Genomic DNA, 24,562 nt, shown 5'->3' on the forward strand with positions numbered 1-24,562 from the left:
GTTCAGTTTATGGTTATATTTACGTATATTCTTCTTCTTCTTTTTAGTTTATTGGCCTCCACCTACTTGGGTATTTAGCCAGATCGTCGTCGGGGAATAAAGGAAAAATATTTATATTCTAATGACATTTATCGTATGTCATTGTAATAAAATATACCAGTTTGTTGAGATTGCAGTTTGATACAGTTTTTGAAGGAAAGGAAAGAAGGTTTACTACTGAAAATAAAACCATTTTGTAAAAGTACAAATTTTCTATGAATAAAAACACTAAGTTTTCACTCTAATGGCATATAAAACAACATAATGCTATTCTACATCCCACCAGAATGAAAACAATGGGAACCTTCTCTGGTTACACCTCCGAGGCTTCTACAATTTGCAAGCCATACGGATGCTGAGACTAAGGAAGATGAGGGAATTCCAGAGATAGAGTTCCAACGAGAATGGTTCCCTTTGTACTCTAATCAGAGTAAATGTAAATCAAAAATGAATAACCATTTTCAATTTCGTTGCAAAACGAAAATACAGCCGAACCATATTCTAGTCCAATCAGAGAGCGCATCAAGCACCTCTACCGGTTTCGAAACTTATTAGTCTCTCATCAGGAGGCACATATGCTGCTCTCCCCGATCCAACCAAAACAAACCCCAGCGTGCAGTCCCGGATTGCAACGAACGAAATGGCATAGATGCCCTAGCGGCAACTGCTAACAAAAAGACTAAGTTTTCACTCTAATGGCATATAAAACAACATAATGCTATTCTACATCCCACCAGAATGAAAACAATGGGAACCTTCTCTGGTTACACCTCCGAGGCTTCTACAATTTGCAAGCCATACGGATGCTGAGACTAAGGAAGATGAGGGAATTCTACAATTTACAATTCACGTCCCATCTGCTCAGCGCGGTAGAGTTCCAACGAGAATGGTTCCCTTTGTACTCTAATCAGAGTAAATGTAAATCAAAAATGAATAACCATTTTCAATTTCGTTGCAAAACGAAAATACAGCCAAACCATATTCTAGTCCAATCAGAGAGCGCATCAAGCACCTCTACCGGTTTCGAAACTTATTAGTCTCTCATCAGGAGGCACATATGCTGCTCTCCCCGATCCAACCAAAACAAACCCCAGCGTCTATGAATAGTTCAAACGATCAAAAACATTTGTAACGTCACATAACTGTATTTTCTACTGACGTTTATAATGTCTAATTTAAAATTATATATACAATTGGTGTAGAATGTAAACATACAACCCCGTGACGTCACGACGCGTTGTGGGGTGGTTGGTATAAATTGAATTTTTAGTCGTCTTTAAGGGCCAAACGAAAGACAAACAAAACTTTTTTATTTTTGATACAGGTTCTAAATTATGTTCTGTTGTGATTTATATCATTTTTTCCCTATTACAGAATAATCTCCACATAAATACTAATATATTTCTCAAATTGGGCTTTGTACCGCCATTCTTTACTATATTACGAATATGTGTGCCAAATATCTCGACAAAATATTCAAAATTGGAGCCGCAATCTTGGAACGCGTTTGTTGCTACCTGTTGATCGCTACTGTAGCCTCTTAACCTCTGTGCTAAGGTAGACATTATTTGTGAAATTATAAATTGGGGATTTGAGATCTTTTGAGCGCAGTCTATTATAGAAAGTTACCTAACCAACAACTACAGCTGTCAATAAAACCATATTTTTTACTCCACGACTTCAAACATTTATTTATCATCGTCGATCGAGAAGAAAGGGACAAAGGCGCATTAGAAAACAATTCGAACCTGATATTTACATCGAATTGTCCAATTGGTCCTTCGACAAAACAACATCAAAAGGGCGTTAATTAGATTGGAGCTTCGAAGGAGACGACCCTTAGCGACCTGAATAGCTGTTCCCCAGTTCCGTATAAGATCGACGATCGAGCTTGAAGTGTGGAGAAAAAAAAATAAAACAGAGACCAGAAAGCATCGAAATTAGGAGCAGGAGCCTTACGAGAGTCTTTGAGCACCAGAGAACCTAAATAGCAGTCCTTAAGTCTACTGTTCCAGCAGTTTGGAGGTGAAGAATCTAGCGGCATCCAGAGATCTAGTTCACCATTTCCAGTTGCAGTTCTAAGAAGGAAGCAGAGCAGCAGTTTCCAGGAACATACAAGTTGAACAATAAGATGAAAATTATTTTCTATATATACTGCGAAAGGAACAAAGTGTTCAAAGAAAGAAAATCTGTGCAATATACCTCTCGCTGTTTAAAAAGCCTCCACGTAAACACCAAATCCGTACTTACTCTCAAGGTAATTCCTCCCTAAAACATCACAGAGCCTCCATTAAACAATCTTGTTTCTCGTATGTTGCGCTGTGCGTACCGCTCACTTATTCGACAAATAACTCTTAAGGTGTCGACCAAAAGGTGTTATTTTTTATTGTTAATTGAGTTTTGTCTCAGTTAAAACACGTCATGTTCATGTTAAAGAATAAAACCGTCTATTTTCTTTCTTTCTACAGATATCAGGGACATTAAAAAAATTTCAGAAAACATAAGACTATAATACAGTTTCGATGTATATCCACACTTATACCTTGTCCTCCCTACAGGGTGTTTCAAACTTAAAATCAGAAAAGCATATCTTTTCTTCCACCCGGTATAAGTTCAAAAAAAAAGTTAATGTCCGACTGGTCTATTATTTGACAAATGATGACATTATTTCGAAGTCTATTAATACGATATAACGCCCAAGGTCGTGTTATTGAAAAATAACGCCCTACGGCCTATTAAATTTAAATAACGAGATAAATATTGTCAAGTTGACAAATAAAACTCTAAGTAAAACTATGGTTACCACAATTACGTTACTATTTCTGGTAAATGTACTTATTTGAAAACTAATTAATTCAAAATTCATTCAAATTTTTTGCATATAAAGAATAATTTAGTCGGACATTAAACGTTGAAGGCACCACGGGTATTATAATAATAACGCTTTCGGTCAACGTATATACCTCGGGCCGAAGGCCCTCTAGTACATTCTTTCACGTTTTTTGCTCTAAATTTTAAAGAACCGCTTGGATTGACATTGAATTTGGCATACGTATAGCTTACATGTCAAAGAAAAAAGTGATATTGTGCCGATGTGTGCTTTGCCCTGGGGGTGACTTTCACCCCCTCTTGGGGGTGAAAAAATATATGTCCAAAATAAGTCCGGAAATGGGTAAACTGACTAATTTTAAGTAACTTTTGTTCTACAGAGCTTTTTCGCCAAGTCAACACTTTTCGAGTTATTTGCGAGTTCATTTTTCAACAAAATAACCACATTTTTAGACAGTTTCTCGCAAATAACTCAAAAAGTACCTAAGTATTTTGTCGAAAGAAACGTTTTTAGCAAAAATATAGCCTATAAAAAGTAAAAAAAAATGGTGTACGCGTTAGGTCTCTGGATCTCGTAGAACCAGAGTTATAGCCAATGAAAAATAGATTCATATTCACCAAATTTCAAATATAATATTTCGACGTGAAATATCCAAAAAATTAAGCACTTTTTGGGGAAAACCCATTATAACTTTTTTAAAGTGTTTAAAAAAAATTTATTTCTGTTTTTGCAAAAAGTTTCTAGCAATAAATTTAAGCAAGTTACGCTCAAAATAAAGTTGGTCCCTTTTGTTTTGGCAATAAAAATCGGGAAGACCACCCCCTAATTAGCAACTTAAATGAAATTAATCGTTACTGCTCCACAAATTATTTTACTTATGTTGTATTTATATGATCTGTAAGTTTCATCGATTCAAAGTGCTTATTTTTGAAAAAATTTGGTTTCAAAGTAAAGTTTTTAAAAATCTTAATTTTGAAAAATATCCTTTTTTTTCAAAATAACTTAAAATTTGTTAGAGATACAAAAAATCTCGAAAAACAAAAAAAGTCAGCATTGCTTTTCTGAATATCATGTATTTTTTTGTTTTTCTGTTAGACAAAAATTGATTAAGATTTGGTGTTTCTAAATTTGCATATTCGTGATCAGTGACTCGTTCAACAACTTTTAACTACAGCCCTTTCAATAATAAGGACTTTGAACCGATGAAACTTACAGATCATATAAAAATACATACATGAGTCAAGAAACTTGTGAAGTCGTAACGATTAAGTTCATTTAAGATACTGATTAGGGCATGATTTTCTCGATTTTTTTACCAAAACAAAAAGGGACTAATTTTATTTTGAGCGTAACTTGTTTACTTTTGATGCTAGAAATTTTTTTTATAAAACAAAAATGAAGCTTTTCTTAAACACTTTAAATAAGTTGTAATGAGTTTTCCCCGAAATGTGCTTAGTAATAAGTATTCCATTTGGAATTTGATGAATATGAACATATTTTTCACTAGCTATAATGAGGTATAGAGCTCATACTATGGTATGAGCTTCTACTAGGTATAGAGACGTGATATATACACCATTTTTTTTTTAGTTTTTTATAGGCTATATTCTGGCTGAGAATATTTTTTCGACAAAATACTTTATATTTGAGTTATTTGCGAAAAACCGTCTAGTTATTTTGTTGAAAAAATGAACATATTCACTGCCAAATAACTCGAAAAGTATTGAATTAGTGAAAAAACTCTATAGAACAAAAGTTACTTAAAATTAGCCAGTTTATCCATTTCCTGACTTACTTTGGACGAATATTTTTTCACCCCCAAGAGGGGGTGAAAACCACCCCCGGGGCAAAAGCACATATCGCCACAATATCACTTTTTTTCTTTGACTTGTTAGCTATGTGTATGCCAAATTTTATGTCAATCCAAGCGGTTCTTTAAAATTTAGAGGTTTTGCAATATTTTACTGTTAAAGAACGGACTACTCGGTTTATACACAATTGACCTCAAGCGTTATTATCCTTATAATACCCTTGGTACCTTAATAACTATTAGTAAACCTTTGCCCAACTGTGTAAATACCAAAGAAAAACATAAAATAATAAAAAAAATTAGCGAAATTCGTTAATCTGTTCACGAAAAAATCAACTATGAAAATGAACATAATTTTAAGTGATGCATAACTTTTGAAACTATGTGTATATAATAAAGCCAATAGAAATAGACCGTCCGAATTCAATACGAAGATCAACCACGATTTTATCCCTCATGCCTTTTGTGTCGTGAAGATGTCATATGAGATAAGCAAAAAGTCGAAATCGATAAGCGAAAAAATTTAAAAAAATCGAATTTTTCTTACTTTCCGCAACTTTTCCAAAGTAAAATTTTTCATTTGCCCGACCTACCGTTATGACTTTTTGCAGGTTCCTTATTTTGAAAGCTAACAAAATTTAAATGGAAGGAGAAAATAAAAAACTAAAATTTGGTTCTCAATCATTTTTTACGTATATCGAGTATTTTTGGAGTTATCAAAAAAAATGAATATTACGAAAATTTTAAAAATTCTGATTTATTTAAATCATAAAATATTGTTTTTTCAAAAATATACATTCTAAACCGGTCAAAATTTTTGAGATCATTAATATATGCTAAAATCAAGAAAGTCTATAGGGATTACTATAAATTTTAATTTTTTTTTGTTTGGAAATGGCGTATGTTTTATTTTTTCCTTTTCCTTAAAAAATTTGAAATGGTTCTCTTATTTTCATCATAATTTGCTTAATTTTTACGCTATCGACTTCTTCTGGAAATCGTTTGATGGGTATTATTCCTGAGTACTTTGACAAACGTTTCGTAAGTATATATACAGGGTGTCCCGAAAAGATTGGTCATAAATTATACCACAGATTCTGGAGTCAAAAATAAGTTGATTGAACCTCACTTACTTATATACAATAGTGCACACAAAAAAAGTTACAGCCCTTTGAAGTTACAAAATGAAAATCGATTTTTTTTCATATATTGAAAACTTTCAGAGATTTTTTATTGAAAATGGACATGTGGCATTCTTATGGGAGCAAAATCTTAAAAAAAAATTAAAGTGAAATTTATGCACCCTATAAAAATTTTATGGGGGTTTTGTTCCCTTAAACCCCCCCAAACTTTTGTGTACGTTCCAATTAAATTATTATTGTGGCACCATTAGTTAAACACAATGTTTTTAAACCTTTTTTGCCTCCTAGTACTTTTTCGATAAGCCAGTGTTTATCAAGATATTTTGAATATTTGTCGAATCCACCACATATTTGTATATGGTTAAGTACGGTTATAGTATAGAGCAGCGGTTCTCAATCTGTGGTACATGTACCACTGGTGGTACATTTCATTATTTGAGGTGGTACACAAAACGCAAAACAGCCATAATCAACACCACTATTATAGTTAATTATATCACCTAGTTAGATAGGTATTTCAGTTAGGTGGTACAAAAAATAATAAAAAGTATTTGGTGGTACTTGACTTAAAAAGATTGAGAACCGCTGGTATAGAGACCTGTTAATAATCTGAAAATTTATTTATAATTTAAATTTTTACGTATATTTTGAAAAAGAAGCTACATCTCGATAAAAGGTGACTTATGAAAAAAAGACTAAGAGGCAAAAGTTTTAAAAACACTGTGTTTAACTAATGGTACCACAATAATAGTTTAATTGGAACGTACACAAACATTTGGGGGGTTTAAAGGAACAAAACCCCCATAAAATTTTTACGTAAATATATTGAAAAAGAAGCCGCGTCTCGATTAAAAATGGCTTATCGAAAAAATACTAGGAGGCAAAAAAGTTTTAAAAACGTTGTTTTTAACTAATGGTACCGCAATAATGAATTAATTGGAACGTACACAAAAGTTTGGGGGGGGGTTTAAGGGAACAAAATCCCTATACATTTTTTATGGGTCGGATAAATTTCACTATAATTTTGTTTTAAGATGTTCCTGCCATAAGAATGATACATATCAATTTTGAATAAAAAATCTCTAATAGTTTTCGATATATTGAAAAAAATCGATTTTCATTTTGTAACTTCAAAGGGCTGTAACTTTTTTTATGAGCATATTTGTACTAAGGTAAGTTAGGTTCAATCGAACTATTTTTGACCCCAGAATGTGTGGTATAATTTACGACCAATCTTTTCGGGACACCCTGTATATTTTATAAAATGCATCGTTTCGCGTAACGTACTTAGATATGAGTACTCGGAAAAAATGTACATGCAATTACCTATAACATACTTTGAGTTGATACTAAATTGTTTATTTTTGTGAGAAATTTATTCCATTTTTTGTTGTATTAGTTAGTAAGTTGTTCTCCTTTTTAGTTATATCTCTGATTTGTTCTTTGTAATTTTAAGTTGGTACCTACTGTTATCTTTTATAGGTTATTTTGATATTTTGAGGTTGGCGACACTGAATATAACATGACAGTCACGATGTAATAAAAATTTGTACTTTGAAGATAAAAATTAATAAAAACCATAATTAAATAAAGTAGTTTTTATATGAAATATAAGTAAATAAAAAATAACACTACATGAAAGCAAAACAATTTTTACTATCTTTAATTTTAGTAATAATAACTTTTTTGTAAAAACCAATAGTTTTTGAGTTATTTATGAAAAACCCCTTTAAAACATGCATTTTATTTCATGAAAAATTAAAATCTTTGATCTTTAATAACTCAAAAAGTATGGATTCATTTTAATAACTTTACATAAAAATTTTTGCCTAGAATTTGTGCCTCTATCGATTTACGGGGTTATTTTTAATAAAATAATTTTCACCCCCGAAAAGAGGTGGTGGCATCCACCCCCGGGGTAAAAGTATAAGTTGCACCATACCACTTTTGTTTCTTGAGGTATCGTCTAACTACTCACCAATTTCATGTAAATCGATGAAAGTTCAACGAAATCTGAGGTGAAAACCTCCAGTGACTGCACTAGTAGTACTAGTGCAGTCACTGAATGTGTCTAGTAGACATTTTCATAATTTTTATACTTACTACATGAGGGTATATAACACCGTCACAGACATTTGTAGATTCTAAGCCTAATATCTCACAGAAATATTCAGCTTCAGATGATAATTGAATACTAGTCATATCATAGTTCTTTTCTAAAAGTATTCCGGTGAATAATAAATTGCATGCAACACAAGAAAGCATATCATCCTTTAAATATTTTCCAGTCAGTACCGCAAAGAGTGTCTTATGTTCCCTAAATTTTTCAATTACTTCTTCTGGCCACTGATTCGTTATAAAAGAAGAGTAGAGACCTACAACAAAATTAGTAAGTGAATGTTATCAATATTACAACTTATTTAGGAGATGATAATGATCATTTTCATGTTCTTTGATAGAGAACATGGAGCATAATATGTGAAAATGAGCATTTAATTTTTAGAGCTCGCAGTTTCAGTGTTTACATTAAAATATATGTTCTTCATCTTTAAGAGTATCTAAAATGTTTAAAAAAATTAAAAAGAATGTCGTGAGATACCAGAATATTTTCTAAACAATGATCAAACGATTGATACATACAAAAATAATTATAAAAATTGATAAAATGCTACAATTTAGTTTACAAAACTTATACCTGTACATGAGGCATGCTAAAATATTTTTTGTTTACCTTGTAGTCAATCATTTGGTAGTTTTACCTGGAATGTTTTCCGGAAGTTTTGAAAAGTAAACTAGAAAAAATTTCCTACAATTTATGTATTAATAATATTTTTCATAAAATCAATCGTTTTTTGCGTACGAGCGCCGCAAAGTTCATATCAATAGACGTTTAAAAAAAACGTCCTTATAGGCCTAATCGTCTATATAGGCTTAATCCACATGTTATGCATTTATTTAGGAATTTAGCACAATCTCCTTCGCTTTTCTGATGGACCAGGTAGGTGTTACGTTCGTCCAACAGACGATACAGCGATAGCGGCTAAACACAGAAACATCGAGATAACAGTCAACAACCTACAATCTTCACTAGATGACATCGAAGAATGGTGCATAAAATCAAAAATTGCAATAAATTCCGAAAAAACACAAGCGGTAATGTTTAAAAAACGAAGAGAACTGCCAGAAGAACAACTAACGGTGCAAAACAACCCCATCTAGTGGAAAGACGACGCAAAATACTTAGGAGTTACAATGGATAAAGGCCTTACATTCCAAAAACACGCAGAGGCCACAATAAGAAAAGCAAATGCAGCAAAAGCATCAATAAGAGGATTAATGGACAGGAAAAGCCAATTAAAAATAAAAACCAAAGTAAGACTAATAAACAGCATAATAATCCCGATACTAACATACGCATCTCTCGCATGGGGACAAGTATGCAACACAACGAAGAAGAAAATACAAGCGACGTCCACAACGGGTCCCGGTGAATTCGTAACTATTTTAATCCGCCATCCTAATTACAGGCCAACTGGTAACTCTGACGAGCAGGTAATTTTTCGGTAACCCATCAAGTACCGGTGAATTTGTAACTTTCTTTTCTAAGTAATTACTAACGATGTTGATAATCTAATACCGGTATTCCAGGTATGTACTTGTATAAATTACCCTCTTTGAAATTGGTGTAAAAGTTATTCATCGTTTATGTATTGTCTCTTGGACGAGTTACATGAAAAAGTCGAAGTATTTTTTTTTTAATTAAATTGAGACAAAAGAAGAATGTAGGTATATAATTTATTTAATTCGAAATACATTTACTGTTATCCTAAAACAGAAAAAAATGTTTTATGTGATAAACAACTATTGTTTTTCACTTAATTCAATATTAGTTGCCACCCACCAGCCTCTTAGCAGTTTTAACATTTAATTTAAGCGAAAAGCAATTTTTATTTTTCAAATTCACATTTTTTTCTGTTTTCTGACTGCAGTAAAATGTATTTTGCATTAAATAGATTACCTACATTCTTTTTTTGTCTAAATTAATTAAAAAAAAATTTTTGGGCACCCTGTATAAATAATTATTTTAATGTTTATATCAGTGAATACAAAATTGAATAGCCTTTCGAATGAGCTATCACACGGCTCCTATTCTCATTTAAAAAATCATCGGTTGCGTCACCACGCCCAGATGGATGACGTCACTAGTATGATATGGATACCAAAAAATTAGAATTTAAAAATAGAAATCGACCTATTTCGGGATTTATCTCCAGAGACGCCCATTCTCCAGAAAATGAATTTATTCCAACTCAAACGTCCTCACTGTATTTGTTTATAAGCCAAAAATTGTTTATAACTTTAAAACAGTGCTGAGGCCTCTTAGATAATCCGATTTTAATTCTGTAAAGTGTATTAGATAGATAGAGAGCCTCTTTATGTGTGAAAAAATTAGCAAACTTCTAAATGACTGTTTGTTCAGAAACCTTTTAAAAAATTTGAACTTTTTTAAAAAATTTAGATTGCAAAATTATTATGCAAAATCTATCAGGTCGATTTTAATGAAATTTGGTGGACGATTTAAGTATGTTATAATAGCCCAATAAATGACCGTTTTGGAGTGTAATTGCATGAAAATTTGGATTTAGGTTCTACTTACCCTCCACTTCAAAGTTGAATTTGTGCCGTTGGTTGCTTTTACTTGGGGGGTGACATTTACCCCTTCTCGGGGGGTGAAAAACGCGTGTATAAAATAAGGCCGGAAATGGATAAATTGACTTATTTTAAGCACCTTTTGTTCTATAAAGTTTTTTACGAAGGGTCAATACTTTTCGAGTTATTCGCGATTTAAATTTTCGACAAAAAACTACGTTTTCAGACCGTTTTTCCGAAATAACTCAAAAAATAAATATTTTATCGAAAAAAATATTTTTAGCAAAAGTGTAGCCTATAAAAAAACGAAAAAAATGGTGTACCAGTAAAGTCTACAAATTGAGTAGAAGCAAAGTTGTAACTCATGAAATATACGTTCTTATTCGTCTAATTCCAACTCGAATAATTCAACGCCAAATCACCGAAGAAAGAAGCGTTTTTCGGGAAAATCTTAACATTTTTAAAGTATCGAAAAAAGATTATTATGCACTTGTTTTTTCCAAAAGTTTACAGCATCAAAAATAAACGAGTTACACTGAAAAAAAAAGTTGGCCACTTTTTTTGGTAAAAAAAAATCGTGAAAACCTCCCTCTATTTAGCACCCTAAATGAAATTTATCGTTTGGCTTTACCATCTATTTTAACTGTATGTGTATTGTTTATATGATCTGTAAGTTTGATTGGTTTGAAGTAATTATTTTTGAAAACATTGGGTTTTATAGTAACAAAAAATTTTCTAAAAATTTTTGAAAAATTTAATTTTTTCAAAATAACTTAAAAAGTATTAGTGATAAGAAAAATCTTAAAGAGTAAAAAAATGTAGGTTTTGCTATTATAAATATAGGCTATTGATTATATTCAAAATAAGATAGCTAAAAGGAACTACAACGTTAACGGGGTTTTATTATTTCATATGGTCAATGGACATCTATATATGAAAAAACCGCGGAGTGCTACCATTTAAAGGGGTGCGTTTTTGAGAAATGGGTGAATTAGTCCCTGGGCACAGGTTACATTAGGGTGAGTTCTATGCACTTTTGGTACAAACATATCTACATCAAAATTGTTCCTGGTTAAATTTCCTTTTTAAATATCACTTTTTAAAGTCAATGATACTTTTTTTTACAAAAATATATTCAAAACAAAAAGCACAAAGAAACCCAAAAGAAAGAAATTTTGTTTTTTGTCCCATAACTTTTGTTCACGAGGATATAGGTATAGACATTGCTTTACAGAAAAAAAACCTACATATTTCTTCTTTAAAATATTGTTTAGTAGAGGTAATTAGAATTTATAGCTTTCGAAATATGATTTTTCAAAGTTCTCCATTCACAGCAATTTTGGGCAATTTTCCTTGTTATTTCGCAAATATTGTTCTGTAACTTTTTTCTACGTAACTTTAGGTATATACAATGGTACACGTAATAGGAATAGAAATCAATTATCTTTAAAATGGTCTACTGTATAACGTTGTACGACTTTTTTTAAAGAGATTATGGTTTTTCAAGTTTTTATACTTTTAACGATTTTTTATAATATAATATAAAAATAAAATAATATTATTATATAATATATAATGTAATATTATATTATATATACTATATACCTAATATATACCTTAATATATACTAATACCTAATATAAAAAAAATATTATTTTTTACATTTTTTACGATTATTTTTTAAATTTCTCATTAAACTTTTTTTTTCTTTTACATGAATATACTATATATTGCTCAATAAAGAGGGCTTACTTTCTGCTCTTTAAAATGGTGTATCATCTATATTTTTAAATAATGGAAACCGAGTGATTTTTTGATATTTTTTTACCTGCATTATTTAAAATTATTTCTTTTACAAAAATTACATAAACATTAGTCTTAGAAAACATCACTTTAGTTAAAATTATTTAAACGTTGACATTTACAAAATTTTCAAAATCAAAGTCCATCTCTTCGTTAGCATTAGCTTCAATATCTTCCTCTGACACCTCAGTTATCTTAGAGTTCCCACAATTAGTACCCATGCACATGCACCCTTTGCAGAATATTGAACAACTAATTCCTATCTTCTTACAACCGCAGTTTTTTGTACATCCTTTGGTACATTTACATGCTATTTTTTCAAGCAAAGCTTGTAGTGCAGGAGCTTTGACAGTAAATATTGGAATTAATCCATATTTTGAAGTTTACCTATAAAAAATAAAGTTCAATCATAACACACAATCACATAAAAAAGTTATAATGAGAAATTTAAAAAATAATCCTTAAATCAAAAATCGTTGCAAGTACTTATTACATTTTGAAAAAGCATATTTTATTCAAAAATAATCCTAGAATTTTTTATAATACACCATTTTAAAGTAAACAGAATAAGCTTTCTTTTTTATTATACATATAATATATACCTAAATGTAGAAAAAAAAAGTTATAATGGGAAATTTAAAAAATATGTAATCGTAAAAATATAAAAACTCGTTAAAAGTATAAAATCTTGCAAAAGATAACCTCTTTAAAAGAAGTCGAACAACATTATACAGTAGAACATTTTAAAGGTAATTGATTTCTATTCCTCTTACATGTACCATTGCATATGCCTAAAGTTACGTAGAAAAAAGTTTCAGAACAATATTTGCGGAATAACAAGGAAAATTGCCCAAAATTGCTGTGAGTGGCGAACTTTGAAAAATCATATTTCGAAAAGTGTATATCCTAATGACCTCTACCAAACATCATTTTAAAGAGAAAGTATATATATTTTTTTATGTGAAGCAATGTCTATACCTATATCCCCGTGGACAAAAGTTATGGGGCAAAAAACAAAATTTCTTTCTTTTGGGTTTCTTTGTGCTTTTTCTTTTAAATATATTTTTGTAAAAAAAAGTATCTTTGACTTTAAAAAGTTATATTTAGATAGGAAATTTAACCAGGAACAATTTTTGTGTAGACGTGTTTGTACCAAAAGTGTATATAACTCACCCTAATGTAACCTGTGCCCAGGGACTAATTCACCCATTTCTCAAAAACGCACCCCTATAAATGGTAGCACTCCGCGGTTTTTCCATATATCGAGATTCATTGACCATATGAAATAATAAAACCCTGTTAACGTTGTAGTTCCTTTCTATCATACATAATCAATAGCCTAATATGCTAGTTTCATTTTGTTTCTCCGTACAATACACTATACGCTGTGAGCTCGTACGTAGAGGGGATATTTACAAATTCGCGAGCGCCAGTAGTGGCAAGTCTGTAAACGTTTACCGGAAATTTGACATAAATGTCAAAGTGATTAATTTTAAAATTAAAATTAAAAACATTAATTATAAAAAATATTAGTTGGTCAAAGCTGTGGTATATATTTTTACCTTAAATATACTTACGTTTTAAATACTGAATTTAAGTTTTTTTAATGTTCCGTAATATGTAATTATAAATTAATATATTAATCTTGGCGCCATCTACACGATAATTGTGAAAGCATCCGAAGTAAGAAATTCATATTTTATCAATAGAACGTCAAAATGATTAGCAAAATTTAAAAAAAATCGATTACAATTTAATTACTTTTTTGCGTTGTAAATATTAAGCGATAACAATTAAATAATAAATTTAAAAATTACCGGTGAAAGTTGAATTAGTAATCCGCTAGGAGCGCCACCAGCGAAGCTCGGAGCGTATATATCAATATTATTTAATCAACAACTCAAAATATTCCCGATGCACTGTCAAATATTTAAAATTGTCACTGATTGTCACTGTCTGACCGACAGTATGCTGACAATATTCTATTCGACTGAGTGCGTTGTATGACAAAGATAGATTTGGAAATATTACCACGAACGTTGCGTTCATTTTTTTCGAATCCTGAAAAAACCAATAATATTTTTTGAAAAATTTAAACGCAGAATGAAAGACTATATTATTACCGAGGGCCGAAATTCCCTTAGAATAAAATAAAAAGTTTATTTTGAATGAGATATTTTAAATTAAATACCCCACTAAATTTTCTCTTAGTTTTTCACCCCTGTAACTTATTAAAATAAACATTATAGAAGTTCTCAGGGACTTTCGGCCCTCGCCAATAACGTAATCTTTCATTCTGCGTTTAAATTTTTCAAAAATACTTATCAGTTTTCTCAAGATTCGAAAAAAATGAATCCCCATTTGAATAGCATTGCAGCCGAAAATACGTACTCATCCTCTTAAGAGAATTTAATTTTTGTTATTTTTTTAAAGGTACATACATATATAATACACAACATGTTTTTAAGCAAACCAAGAAACATTCACTTACATAATATGCTATATTCCTCGTGTTGGCTTAATCCGTTACTGTTCAAATTTATTTCTTGCCTTTTAATCTATCTACCCAGGGTATTAAAATTAAACAATGGTTTCGAATTCACCTGTATGAAGTTGCGAGTTGGGAGTCAGGTAGTAAAAAAGTTACGAATTGGCCGGTGTACCGGGTGTCCCAATAAGAATGGCTCTCGGCCATATCTCAGGAACCGTTTATAGTAGAGCTTTGAAATAAAAAATTTTATAACAAAAGTTGCCTCAGGAAAAGCCTGGAAATTATTTTCATAATTGTGGGACCACCGCTAGAGGGCGTAATTGAATATCAAAAATTAAAAAATCTACATTTTACAAAATTTTACTAACGAAGGGGCTCTGGAAATCCGATCGTCGTATTCTTCATAAAATTCTACGCATATTTTATTTGACAAGTTTAGGTCTACCTTTGAAAATAAGAGGTGGGGGTGAGTGGGAACCTTGTTATGAAAAACTGGCTGTGAGTCCGGTTCTGCTTAATCAAATTTTGCAAACTTGGTCTTGTTGAAGACAGATCTTTTTCGTCAATGTAAAAGTTATGATTTCGAACCAACTTACTGAGTAATATGCCAGCTAGAAGGCGTTAATTAATTTTTTTCAGAAATCTAGTGTTCCTTGGAAAATATTAAATAGAAACATGCATTTTTAATACCATATTACAAAATTAGACAAAACTAGCAACAGAATAGCGAAAACCGCATGTTAATACCTTTTTTCTATCTCGAGATATCTTACAAAAAAACATGACTGTTACTGTCACCGGTAAATGAAATTCATTAAAAGTAGTGTGCTATGGAAACAACAAAGAAACATTTTCCAGCTGTCAACGTATATTAGGTCTTTTCAACGCTTCTCATTTGTTTCGAGCCTCGTTCATATCTCGTATATTAATATTATACACGGATTTTACGACATATGACAGAGACTCGAAACAAATGAGAAGCGTTGAAAAGCCCTATTACAAAGAAATAAAAACAACTTTTTAGTGATGACATAAACGTTAAAATTTTTGCCCATCATTGAGACAGCAGTCTCAATTTCTGCTCTCGATATGCTTTGAATGGCGTTTAATATTCTCTGGATAATGTATTCTAGAGTAGTGTATGATGGGTAACAATTTGAATATTTAGGTCGTCACTAAGTAGTTCTTTTTGTTCTGTGTTATATTTAATTTTAATAGTATTGTTTCTCTTTATACCGTTGTTTTAATTAATTATATTTTTATACGTTGACATCTGGAAAATCTTATTTTGTTTTTTTCCACAGCACACTACTTTTCATTAACTTAGTTTACCGGTGATAGTAACAGTTATGTATAAAATTTACACGTTTCTCGAGATATCTTGAGATATAAAAAAGGTATCGACATGCGGTTTTCGCTATTCTATTGCTAATTTAATCTAATTTTATAAAGTATGATTAAAAATGCATACTTGTATTTAATATTTTCCAAAGAAAACTAGATTTCTGAAAAAAATTAAATAACGCCTCCCAGCTTTCTTATTACTTAATAGGATGGTTCAAAGTTATCACGCTCACATTGAAGAAAAAGATCTGTCTTCAACAAGACCCAGTTTTCAAAATTTGATTTAGCAGAACCGGACTTACAGCCATTTTTTCATAACAAGGTTCCCACTCACCCCCACCTCTTATTTGCAAAGGTAGAGTTAAACTTGTTAAATCAAATATGCGCAGAATTTGATGAAGAATACAATAATCGGATTTCCAGTGCCCCTTCATTAGGAAAATTTTGTAAAATTTAGATTTTTTTATTTTTGATATTCAATTACGCCCTCTAGCGGTGGACCCACAATTATGAAAATAATTTCCAGGCTTTTCCTGAGGCAACTTTTGTCATAAAATTTTTTATTTCAAAGCTCTACTATAAACGGTTCCTGAGATAAGGCCGAGAGCCATTCTTATTGGGACACCCGGTACATTTTGATTTGAAAAAGTTTGTCATTAAGGGTTACGAGTTGGCGCGTGTCCACAACAACAGCCTAAGGAAAGCAGTTATGTATTGTGAGCAGTAAAGTACCAAGATACGTAGCAGAAAGATTTCTCTTCAGAGAACTGAAACAAGTAAGAGTCATCGATACAGAAAGAAAGAGCAAGGATAAAATTCCCAGAACTAGAGAACCATCCAAGCCCCATACTGAGGGAGATGCTAGGATACGATGCTTTCCACCTGTAACGGTCCACCCGTTATAATATCATTTTTAGCGCTTTAATTATTTTTTTAAAATATTTACGTGACGTCACATTCTATACGGAACATTCTACGCCTCTGTTGGTGAATTTAATTCGTGTTCCGTGGTCGTTGACGTTCTGATCGTTCTGAAAATTTGACAAAGCGATCTTCCGTTTTCCGTTACTTGGCTGTGAAGTGTGCTAGGATTCGGTCGACGAACTTGGTTCCATAATGGCGGAAGGTTTCATTTCTTAAGCCATTCTATTTGGAAAAAAAATGCAGTCCCACTGAAGTAAAAATGGTATCCCGTGGTTTTCCCAGAATCCATCCAGAGTTTCTAGAGGGACAGTAAATGGACAACTGACCTATCCGGTAAATAACTTTTTGACATATAAAGGTTAGGGGATATTACATAAATTTTCTTTTAAAATATTCTTTCTTAATTTAGTTTCTCTTAATCACTCCACTGTATGTAATATGTGTTCGGAGAAAATTCTCATAGTCGTAATTTTTTGGGGTAGTAAAGTTTAAGGTTAGTCCACACCCAATATTTCATAAATTGTGAATAAAAAAATATAATGCTATGCTCATATCACACTGGCAATATAATTATCCTATAATCTTTTGTTCTCAATATCATATTCTGTATTTAAATACTACATCAAGGTCACACACAGTATCTTCTTACATCTGATAAGCCTTGCTAATTGATGTTTTTATTGCTGTTCATTCTAAAAACCTCTTCTTCATTACTTCTTCTGTTGTTTTTTATTCACACATGCTCGAGTGAAAAAAATAAACTAAAACTGGGAATGTTTTTTAGCCATTTGGGGAGAAATATTAGAACCTACCATGTAAATCCTTCAACCACCTGGAAGGCGTCGATTCCAGCCACGACCACAGCCAAGTCACTATTGGGGTTTTGGGAACAAGCTTTTTGGGGAACATTCCAGCTCCTTTTCGTCCTGCCACCTGGGCCTACGGGGGGCATGGAGGCGCATCATCGTGATGCTCATTTTCTAGGATGCAACCACAATCTCGTTTGGGAACATTTAGTGTTGTGCATTAAGTAACTTTGGTTTTTATATTTCAGACATTTGATTTAATGCACTATGTTAATTAATTTTTTTTCTAGATTTAGTTTACCTCTGGTTTTTTTTTAATATGACATATTTGTATATTATTGTATTTGGTTCCCAAACTTTGTATCTATGATAACTTCTTGTGCACAGGAATAAGCCTAGAGAAAATTAGGTTTTTAATACTTTATTATTGCTTTGATACTGGTTTATGTAATTCGGGTAAATTTATTTTGTAATATTACTTGCTTGTTTCCCAAATATTTTCTTGTTATTCGCTTTATTTCGATTGGTCGGTTAATTCGTCGTTACTTTAGTTCATTGCATTTTCTTGGTTAATTTAGGTTATCGTTTCGGTATTAATTACTTCATTACTATAACTTTATTCATTTGTATATTTAACTTTATTTATTCATTATGGTATTTTCTCTTAGTGAGGCTTGGGCCTATTTATTTGTAGTATTTTCATCTTTGTCAGTTTCATTTAGTTGTACGTAGCAAGCGTACTATAACCATTTGGTAGAAGACTCATGTGAGTTGTACCCTCTATGTTAGTGAGAGGTACTTATACCTGTAATTTTGTAACAGATAACAGATAATAATGTTGTTATCTTAGATATAACTTCTGTATAACTTTTGTCATGTTAGAGTCACGGTATATGTTTTGTGTAACTCAGAGATTGTCAAAAATCTAGTAGTTATTTTTAATAAATATGTATTTATTTTGTATATCAATTATTTTATTATTCCATTATGTTCATTATTACAGATTTAATATATTTACTATCTGACAGCAGTGTAAGATACCTGGGAAAATGATCGAAGATCATTTTCATGGCGCCCATGATTTGTTAGATTTATTTATCTTGTTCGTCTTTAGCAATTATCCATCTTCATTCAGTTTCAGTACATTATTCTTATTTTATTATTTCATCTTTTAGTCATCATTACTATCTATATAGAGCTACTGTTCTTCGACAGGCATGCAAACGAGCCGTATCCATCCTTGAGTGTCAAGTGGTTTTCTTGCATCTCTTGCTAGCCAACTCTATTCAGTTTGTTTCTGTCTCTTCCCACTTCTACTTCTATCCCTTCTAATCCCCCTTTCTTCAGTACTACTGCACTTTAGTAGTATTTTTTTTTTATTTTCCTATTGCGGCTTCTCAACGTAGGAGTCACTTCACCCTTTTCTTTACACACCCCACATTCTCTTCTTTTCAGCCACAACTATTTAGTTACCTAGTCTTTTCATTTCTTTTTCCTTACTTCTGTTGGAGTATATCTTTCTTTTTACTTTCACTCCAACAGAAGTCATCTTCATTTTTGTTACATTGGCGCCCAACGTGGGGCCAACCGTTTTATGGTTCTAAGACAGTAGTTCTTTTAGTTCAATTTTCTTTTATTGGAATTTTCTGTTTTATTAACTTTTTGATATCTTTGTATACATGTTACTTCTGATTTATTTTTGGTCTTTAAAATTTTACGAATACTAAACAGGTAGACTTATGCTGCTTTTGGTTTTGATTAGTTTATTTCGATACCTCATTTTTAGTTTTAGTGGTACAGCTCATATCTTAGTTTGGATTTTGTATTTTTATTGGAAACTTATTTATGTATTTAGATTAAGTATACATAACTGACATTATGTTCTATTAGTTAAATTTTTATTCCTTCTACCAATGGTAGTACGTTTGCGCGTACAATTAATCGTTGAATATATGCATATTTTTTTTTTCTAGTGTGATTATATTTTACACCTAACTAGAAATTATTTTCAGTATTTAGGTATTTTATTTACTTTATTGATTTGATTATTTATATATTTTGCTGGCATTTTGATTTGTTGGTGTGTCGCTAATATTTTCTCCATATGTATCTTTGTCTTACAAACTTTAGATTATATTTTATATTTGTTATTTTTGATATTTGGGTTGTTTGGTAAGACAGGCACACACCACAAAGCAATATCAGTCCAGAACATTAGCTTCTACACATGATACGTTGAATTCGCATGGTTCGGATGATTACAGATGGTCATCCAAATTATTTTTCTTAAATTGGTAGTGTTAAACATAACAATTATAATTATTGTATGGTAAAGTAGTTCCATTATCCATCTCATCTTCTAGGTTGTTAATTTTGATAATAATATATCAGTGTGGGTACCATAATATAATTACTGCTATTATAAATCAGATAGATACATTAGGTTGAGATTTAAATATAAATTCTTTATTAGTTAGGAAACATTGGTACTTTTTCTATTAAGTTTTAGAATAATCTTCAGAAGAAGATTACCTTAACAGTGTTGTTCAAGCTAATCTCTTCTTCTGTTTGTCTTCAGCTTAGCTCAATCTTTAGTATGGTTATAAATTTTAGTCCAATATTTTTTTTAATCATCTGATAATGCAGGTACCCACATACATTGCTTGATTTCATCTTTGGCTTAGTTTTGATGACTTTTATTTATTACTTATTAATTTAATTATTATGTAGTACTTTATGTATGAGTTTATTTTTTTTTTGGTATTAGGTATGGTGCATTTTAATTATTATTATGAGTCAATATTATTAATTGCTAATCCTGTCAGTAGGATTATACAATTAATAAGAACTTCACTTGTATTTTTGTCTAGTTTTGCACACCTAACCCCTAAGTTAGAAGGGTTGTTGAGTATTATATATTTATATATTTGGATAGGTGAACTCATACAAGTACCTACTCTTGGTTAATATGTATATTATGATGGAACTATGTTACACTACCATATCTCAGGTTATGTGTTATATTATTTTGAATATTTGATTACTTACTAATTTTTTATTATTTTTATATCTTGTTATTGGATTTGCCATTTTGGAAAGATGGTGTATTTTTTAATTTGTTATTGGGTTACTCTATTGACATTTGTCTCCAATATCTTAAATCTTAGATAAATATCTTAGTTTGGAATGTTGATGTATATGTGAATTCTTGAGTCTTCCATATTTCTACTTATGAATTAGTCTGTTGATACTCTGATTTGTGAATGCGTGGGTTCGAAATTGTTGTTCGGTAACTGGCCAGTGCTGTTCGATTAAATTTCGTAATCTATGTCTTTCATGGCTGAGTATGCAGATGTTTATTTGTCATAATATTTCTGGTCAGGAAATGTCTGCAACAGGTCCTAACCATTCTAGTGTTAGTCCAATTATTCCAGTTACATTTTTACCATTTGATAGGGAAGTGTTTAGTTGCTATTACGTCTCGTACTTCATAGTATGTCTGTTTGTTGACTACCCCTATACATCGTAGATCCCTTAATTTAGTATTTGAGGTGTTTAGACAAATGAGTTGTTCATTTGAGTATATTCCCATTACTTTCCTTAGGCATTAGTTTTGTTATTTAGATTTTGGAACATTTCCTGAATAATTCCATGTATGTGAGAACGCATGAATCTGCAGTTTTATTTAAAACTTGTTGCTCGTTCTCGTCAATTTTTTTTTCTTATCACTTATCCTATTATATGACGTCACATATATCTTATTAGGTTTGTTCCAACATGAACTTTTGGACGGCCCAAAAACCGTCACGAAACTGCTTGTACCGTTTGTTGTGCGCATGTTCGTAATTGTATCGCCCAGTTATCGTCCCATGACGGTAATCATATATTTGTCATTTTTGTTGGTGACAGCTTGTGTGCTTTTAGTCGATCAAAGGCTCAAAAAATTTAAAGAATTAAATCCTAGTGCTCAAGTCAGTCCAACCAGCACATTATGCATTTGCCCGATTACTGAAATGATCATCACGAAACCGTCACCGAAAGATCACAATTCTTGTTGGAACAGTGGGAAGGACGATCCGATGACGATCATATTTTTGTTGGAACGGATTTTCTTTACTGCGCAGGATCGTTACCGTTTCCTGACGGTTCTCGGTCGTGTTGGAACAAACCTATTATAGACGTCACATTCTATACGGAACATTCTACGCCTCTGTTGGTGAATTTAATTCGTGTTCCGTGGTCGTTGACGTTCTGATCGTTCTGAAAATTTGACAAAGCGATCTTCCGTTTTCCTGCTGTGAAGTGTGACTTGCGGTTAGCGAAAACCAAATACTTTGGCTTCGGAGCTTCTAGACAATTGACAGTTAGAATTATTGGGGACTTAGAAATTTTACACCCGTATTTTGAATTTCTCTGATAGATGGTTTGTTTAAACCCTAAATTTTCCTTGAAGGTTTTTCTTATTAATTGAAAACAATCATTTTTGTTTAAGAATATTTTTATTATGTGAAATATTTATGTTTTTCTTTGGTAGTAGGTACCCACTGTTTTTGATGTGGTAATAATATAACTTTTATAATATGGTTAATTATTTGACTGTAATTTATAACTTTCCTATGGTTAATTATTTTATAGAGAAATTTTCAAAATACTGGTAAAATTATTAAGTCCCCAAGAGGTACCGAACTTAACATATCCTTAAGTACATTATAAGGTACCTACATGACAAAGTTTTTTATTTAAAATGTTGCTAATATGTACTATATAATTAGGTTAATAAGTATATTTTGAATTTCATTTACATTTATATAGATAATCTACCAAGCGAAGTGAGGTTTTTCGTATAAGTAGTATGTATAGGTACAATATATATACTTTTAAAATTTCCCGCCAAATCCAGAGAACTGTCAATTGTCTAGAAGCTCCGAAGCAAAGTATTTGGTTTTCTCTAGACGCAAGTTGAAGTGTGCTAGGAGGATTCGGTCGACGAACTTGGTTCCATAATGGCGGAAGGTTTCATTTCTTAAGCCATTCTATTTGGAAAAAAAATGCAGTCCCACTGAAGTAAAAATGGTATCCCGTGGTTTTCCCAGAATCCATCCAGAGTTTCTAGAGGGACAGTAAATGGACAACTGACCTATCCGGTAAATAACTTTTTGACATATAAAGGTTAGGGGATATTACATAAATTTTCTTTTAAAATATTCTTTCTTAATTTGGTTTCTCTTAATCACTCCACTGTATGTAATATGTGTTCGGAGAAAATTCTCATAGTCGTAATTTTTTGGGGTAGTTAAGTTTAAAGTTAGTCCACACCCAATATTTCATAAATTGTGAATAAAAAAATATAATGCTATGCTCATATCACACTGGCAATATAATTATCCTATAATCTTTTGTTCTCAATATCATATTCTGTATTTAAATACTACATCAAGGTCACACACAGTATCTTCTTACATCTGATAAGCCTTGCTAATTGATGTTTTTATTGCTGTTCATTCTAAAAACCTCTTCTTCATTACTTCTTCTGTTGTTTTTTATTCACACATGCTCGAGTGAAAAAAATAAACTAAAACTGGGAATGTTTTTTAGCCATTTGGGGAGAAATATTAGAACCTACCATGTAAATCCTTCAACCACCTGGAAGGCGTCGATTCCAGCCACGACCACAGCCAAGTCACTATTGGGGTTTTGGGAACAAGCTTTTTGGGGAACATTCCAGCTCCTTTTCGTCCTGCCACCTGGGCTTACGGGGGGCATGGAGGCGCATCATCGTGATGCTCATTTTCTAGGATGCAACCACAATCTCGTTTGGGAACATTTAGTGTTGTGCATTAAGTAACTTTGGTTTTTATATTTCAGACATTTGATTTAATGCACTATGTTAATTAATTTTTTTTCCAGATTTAGTTTACCTCTGGTTTTTTTTTTAATATGACATATTTGTATATTATTGTATTTGGTTCCCAAACTTTGTACCTATGGTAACTTCTTGTGCACAGGAATAAGCCTAGAGAAAATTAGGTTTTTAATACTTTATTATTGCTTTGATACTGGTTTATGTAATTCGGGTAAATTTATTTTGTAATATTACTTGCTTGTTTCCCAAATATTTTCTTGTTATTCGCTTTATTTCGATTGTTCGGTTAATTCGTCGTTACTTTAGTTCATTGCATTTTCTTGGTTAATTTAGGTCATCGTTTCGGTATTAATTACTTCATTACTATAACTTTATTCATTTGTATATTTAACTTTATTTATTCATTATGGTATTTTCTCTTAGTGAGGCTTGGGCCTATTTATTTGTAGTATTTTCATCTTTGTCAGTTTCATTTAGTTGTACGTAGCAAGCGTACTATAACCATTTGGTAGAAGACTCATGTGAGTTGTACCCTCTATGTTAGTGAGAGGTACTTATACCTGTAATTTTGTAACAGATAACAGATAATAATGTTGTTATCTTAGATATAACTTCTGTATAACTTTTGTCATGTTAGAGTCACGGTATATGTTTTGTGTAACTCAGAGATTGTCAAAAATCTAGTAGTTATTTTTAATAAATATGTATTTATTTTGTATATCAATTATTTTATTATTCCTTTATGTTCATTATTACAGATTTAATATATTTACTATCTGACAGCAGTGTAAGATACCTGGGAAAATGATGGAATATAATTTTCGTGGCGCCCATGATTTGTTAGATTTATTTATCTTGTT

At 31.5% G+C, this 24,562-nt stretch overlaps 1 protein-coding gene and 1 long non-coding RNA gene across 4 annotated transcripts in view; one reads left to right on the forward strand and one right to left on the reverse strand.

Moving 5' to 3' along the window:
- The window catches only part of LOC114327546 (sphingomyelin phosphodiesterase), a 121,155-nt gene that overhangs the window by 66,367 nt on the left and 30,226 nt on the right, over positions 1–24,562 (reverse strand). For both annotated transcript variants that reach the window (XM_050641912.1, XM_050641907.1), the window contains exon 2: positions 7,925–8,196. In XM_050641912.1, the coding sequence (XP_050497869.1) occupies positions 7,925–8,196 (272 nt within the window). The remainder of the gene's footprint in view (positions 1–7,924; positions 8,197–24,562) is intronic.
- On the forward strand, positions 17,052–24,420 carry LOC126879037 (uncharacterized). Of its 2 annotated transcripts, none has more exons than XR_007695946.1 (2): positions 17,052–17,366; positions 23,435–24,420. It is a non-coding gene; the product is annotated as an uncharacterized LOC126879037 (long non-coding RNA). The 2 variants fall into 2 exon arrangements; XR_007695945.1 differs by lacking the exon at positions 17,052–17,366 and adding an exon at positions 22,378–22,983.

Source organism: Diabrotica virgifera, chromosome 1, assembly GCF_917563875.1.
Source record: "Diabrotica virgifera virgifera chromosome 1, PGI_DIABVI_V3a".
NCBI lineage: Eukaryota > Metazoa > Arthropoda > Insecta > Coleoptera > Chrysomelidae > Diabrotica > Diabrotica virgifera.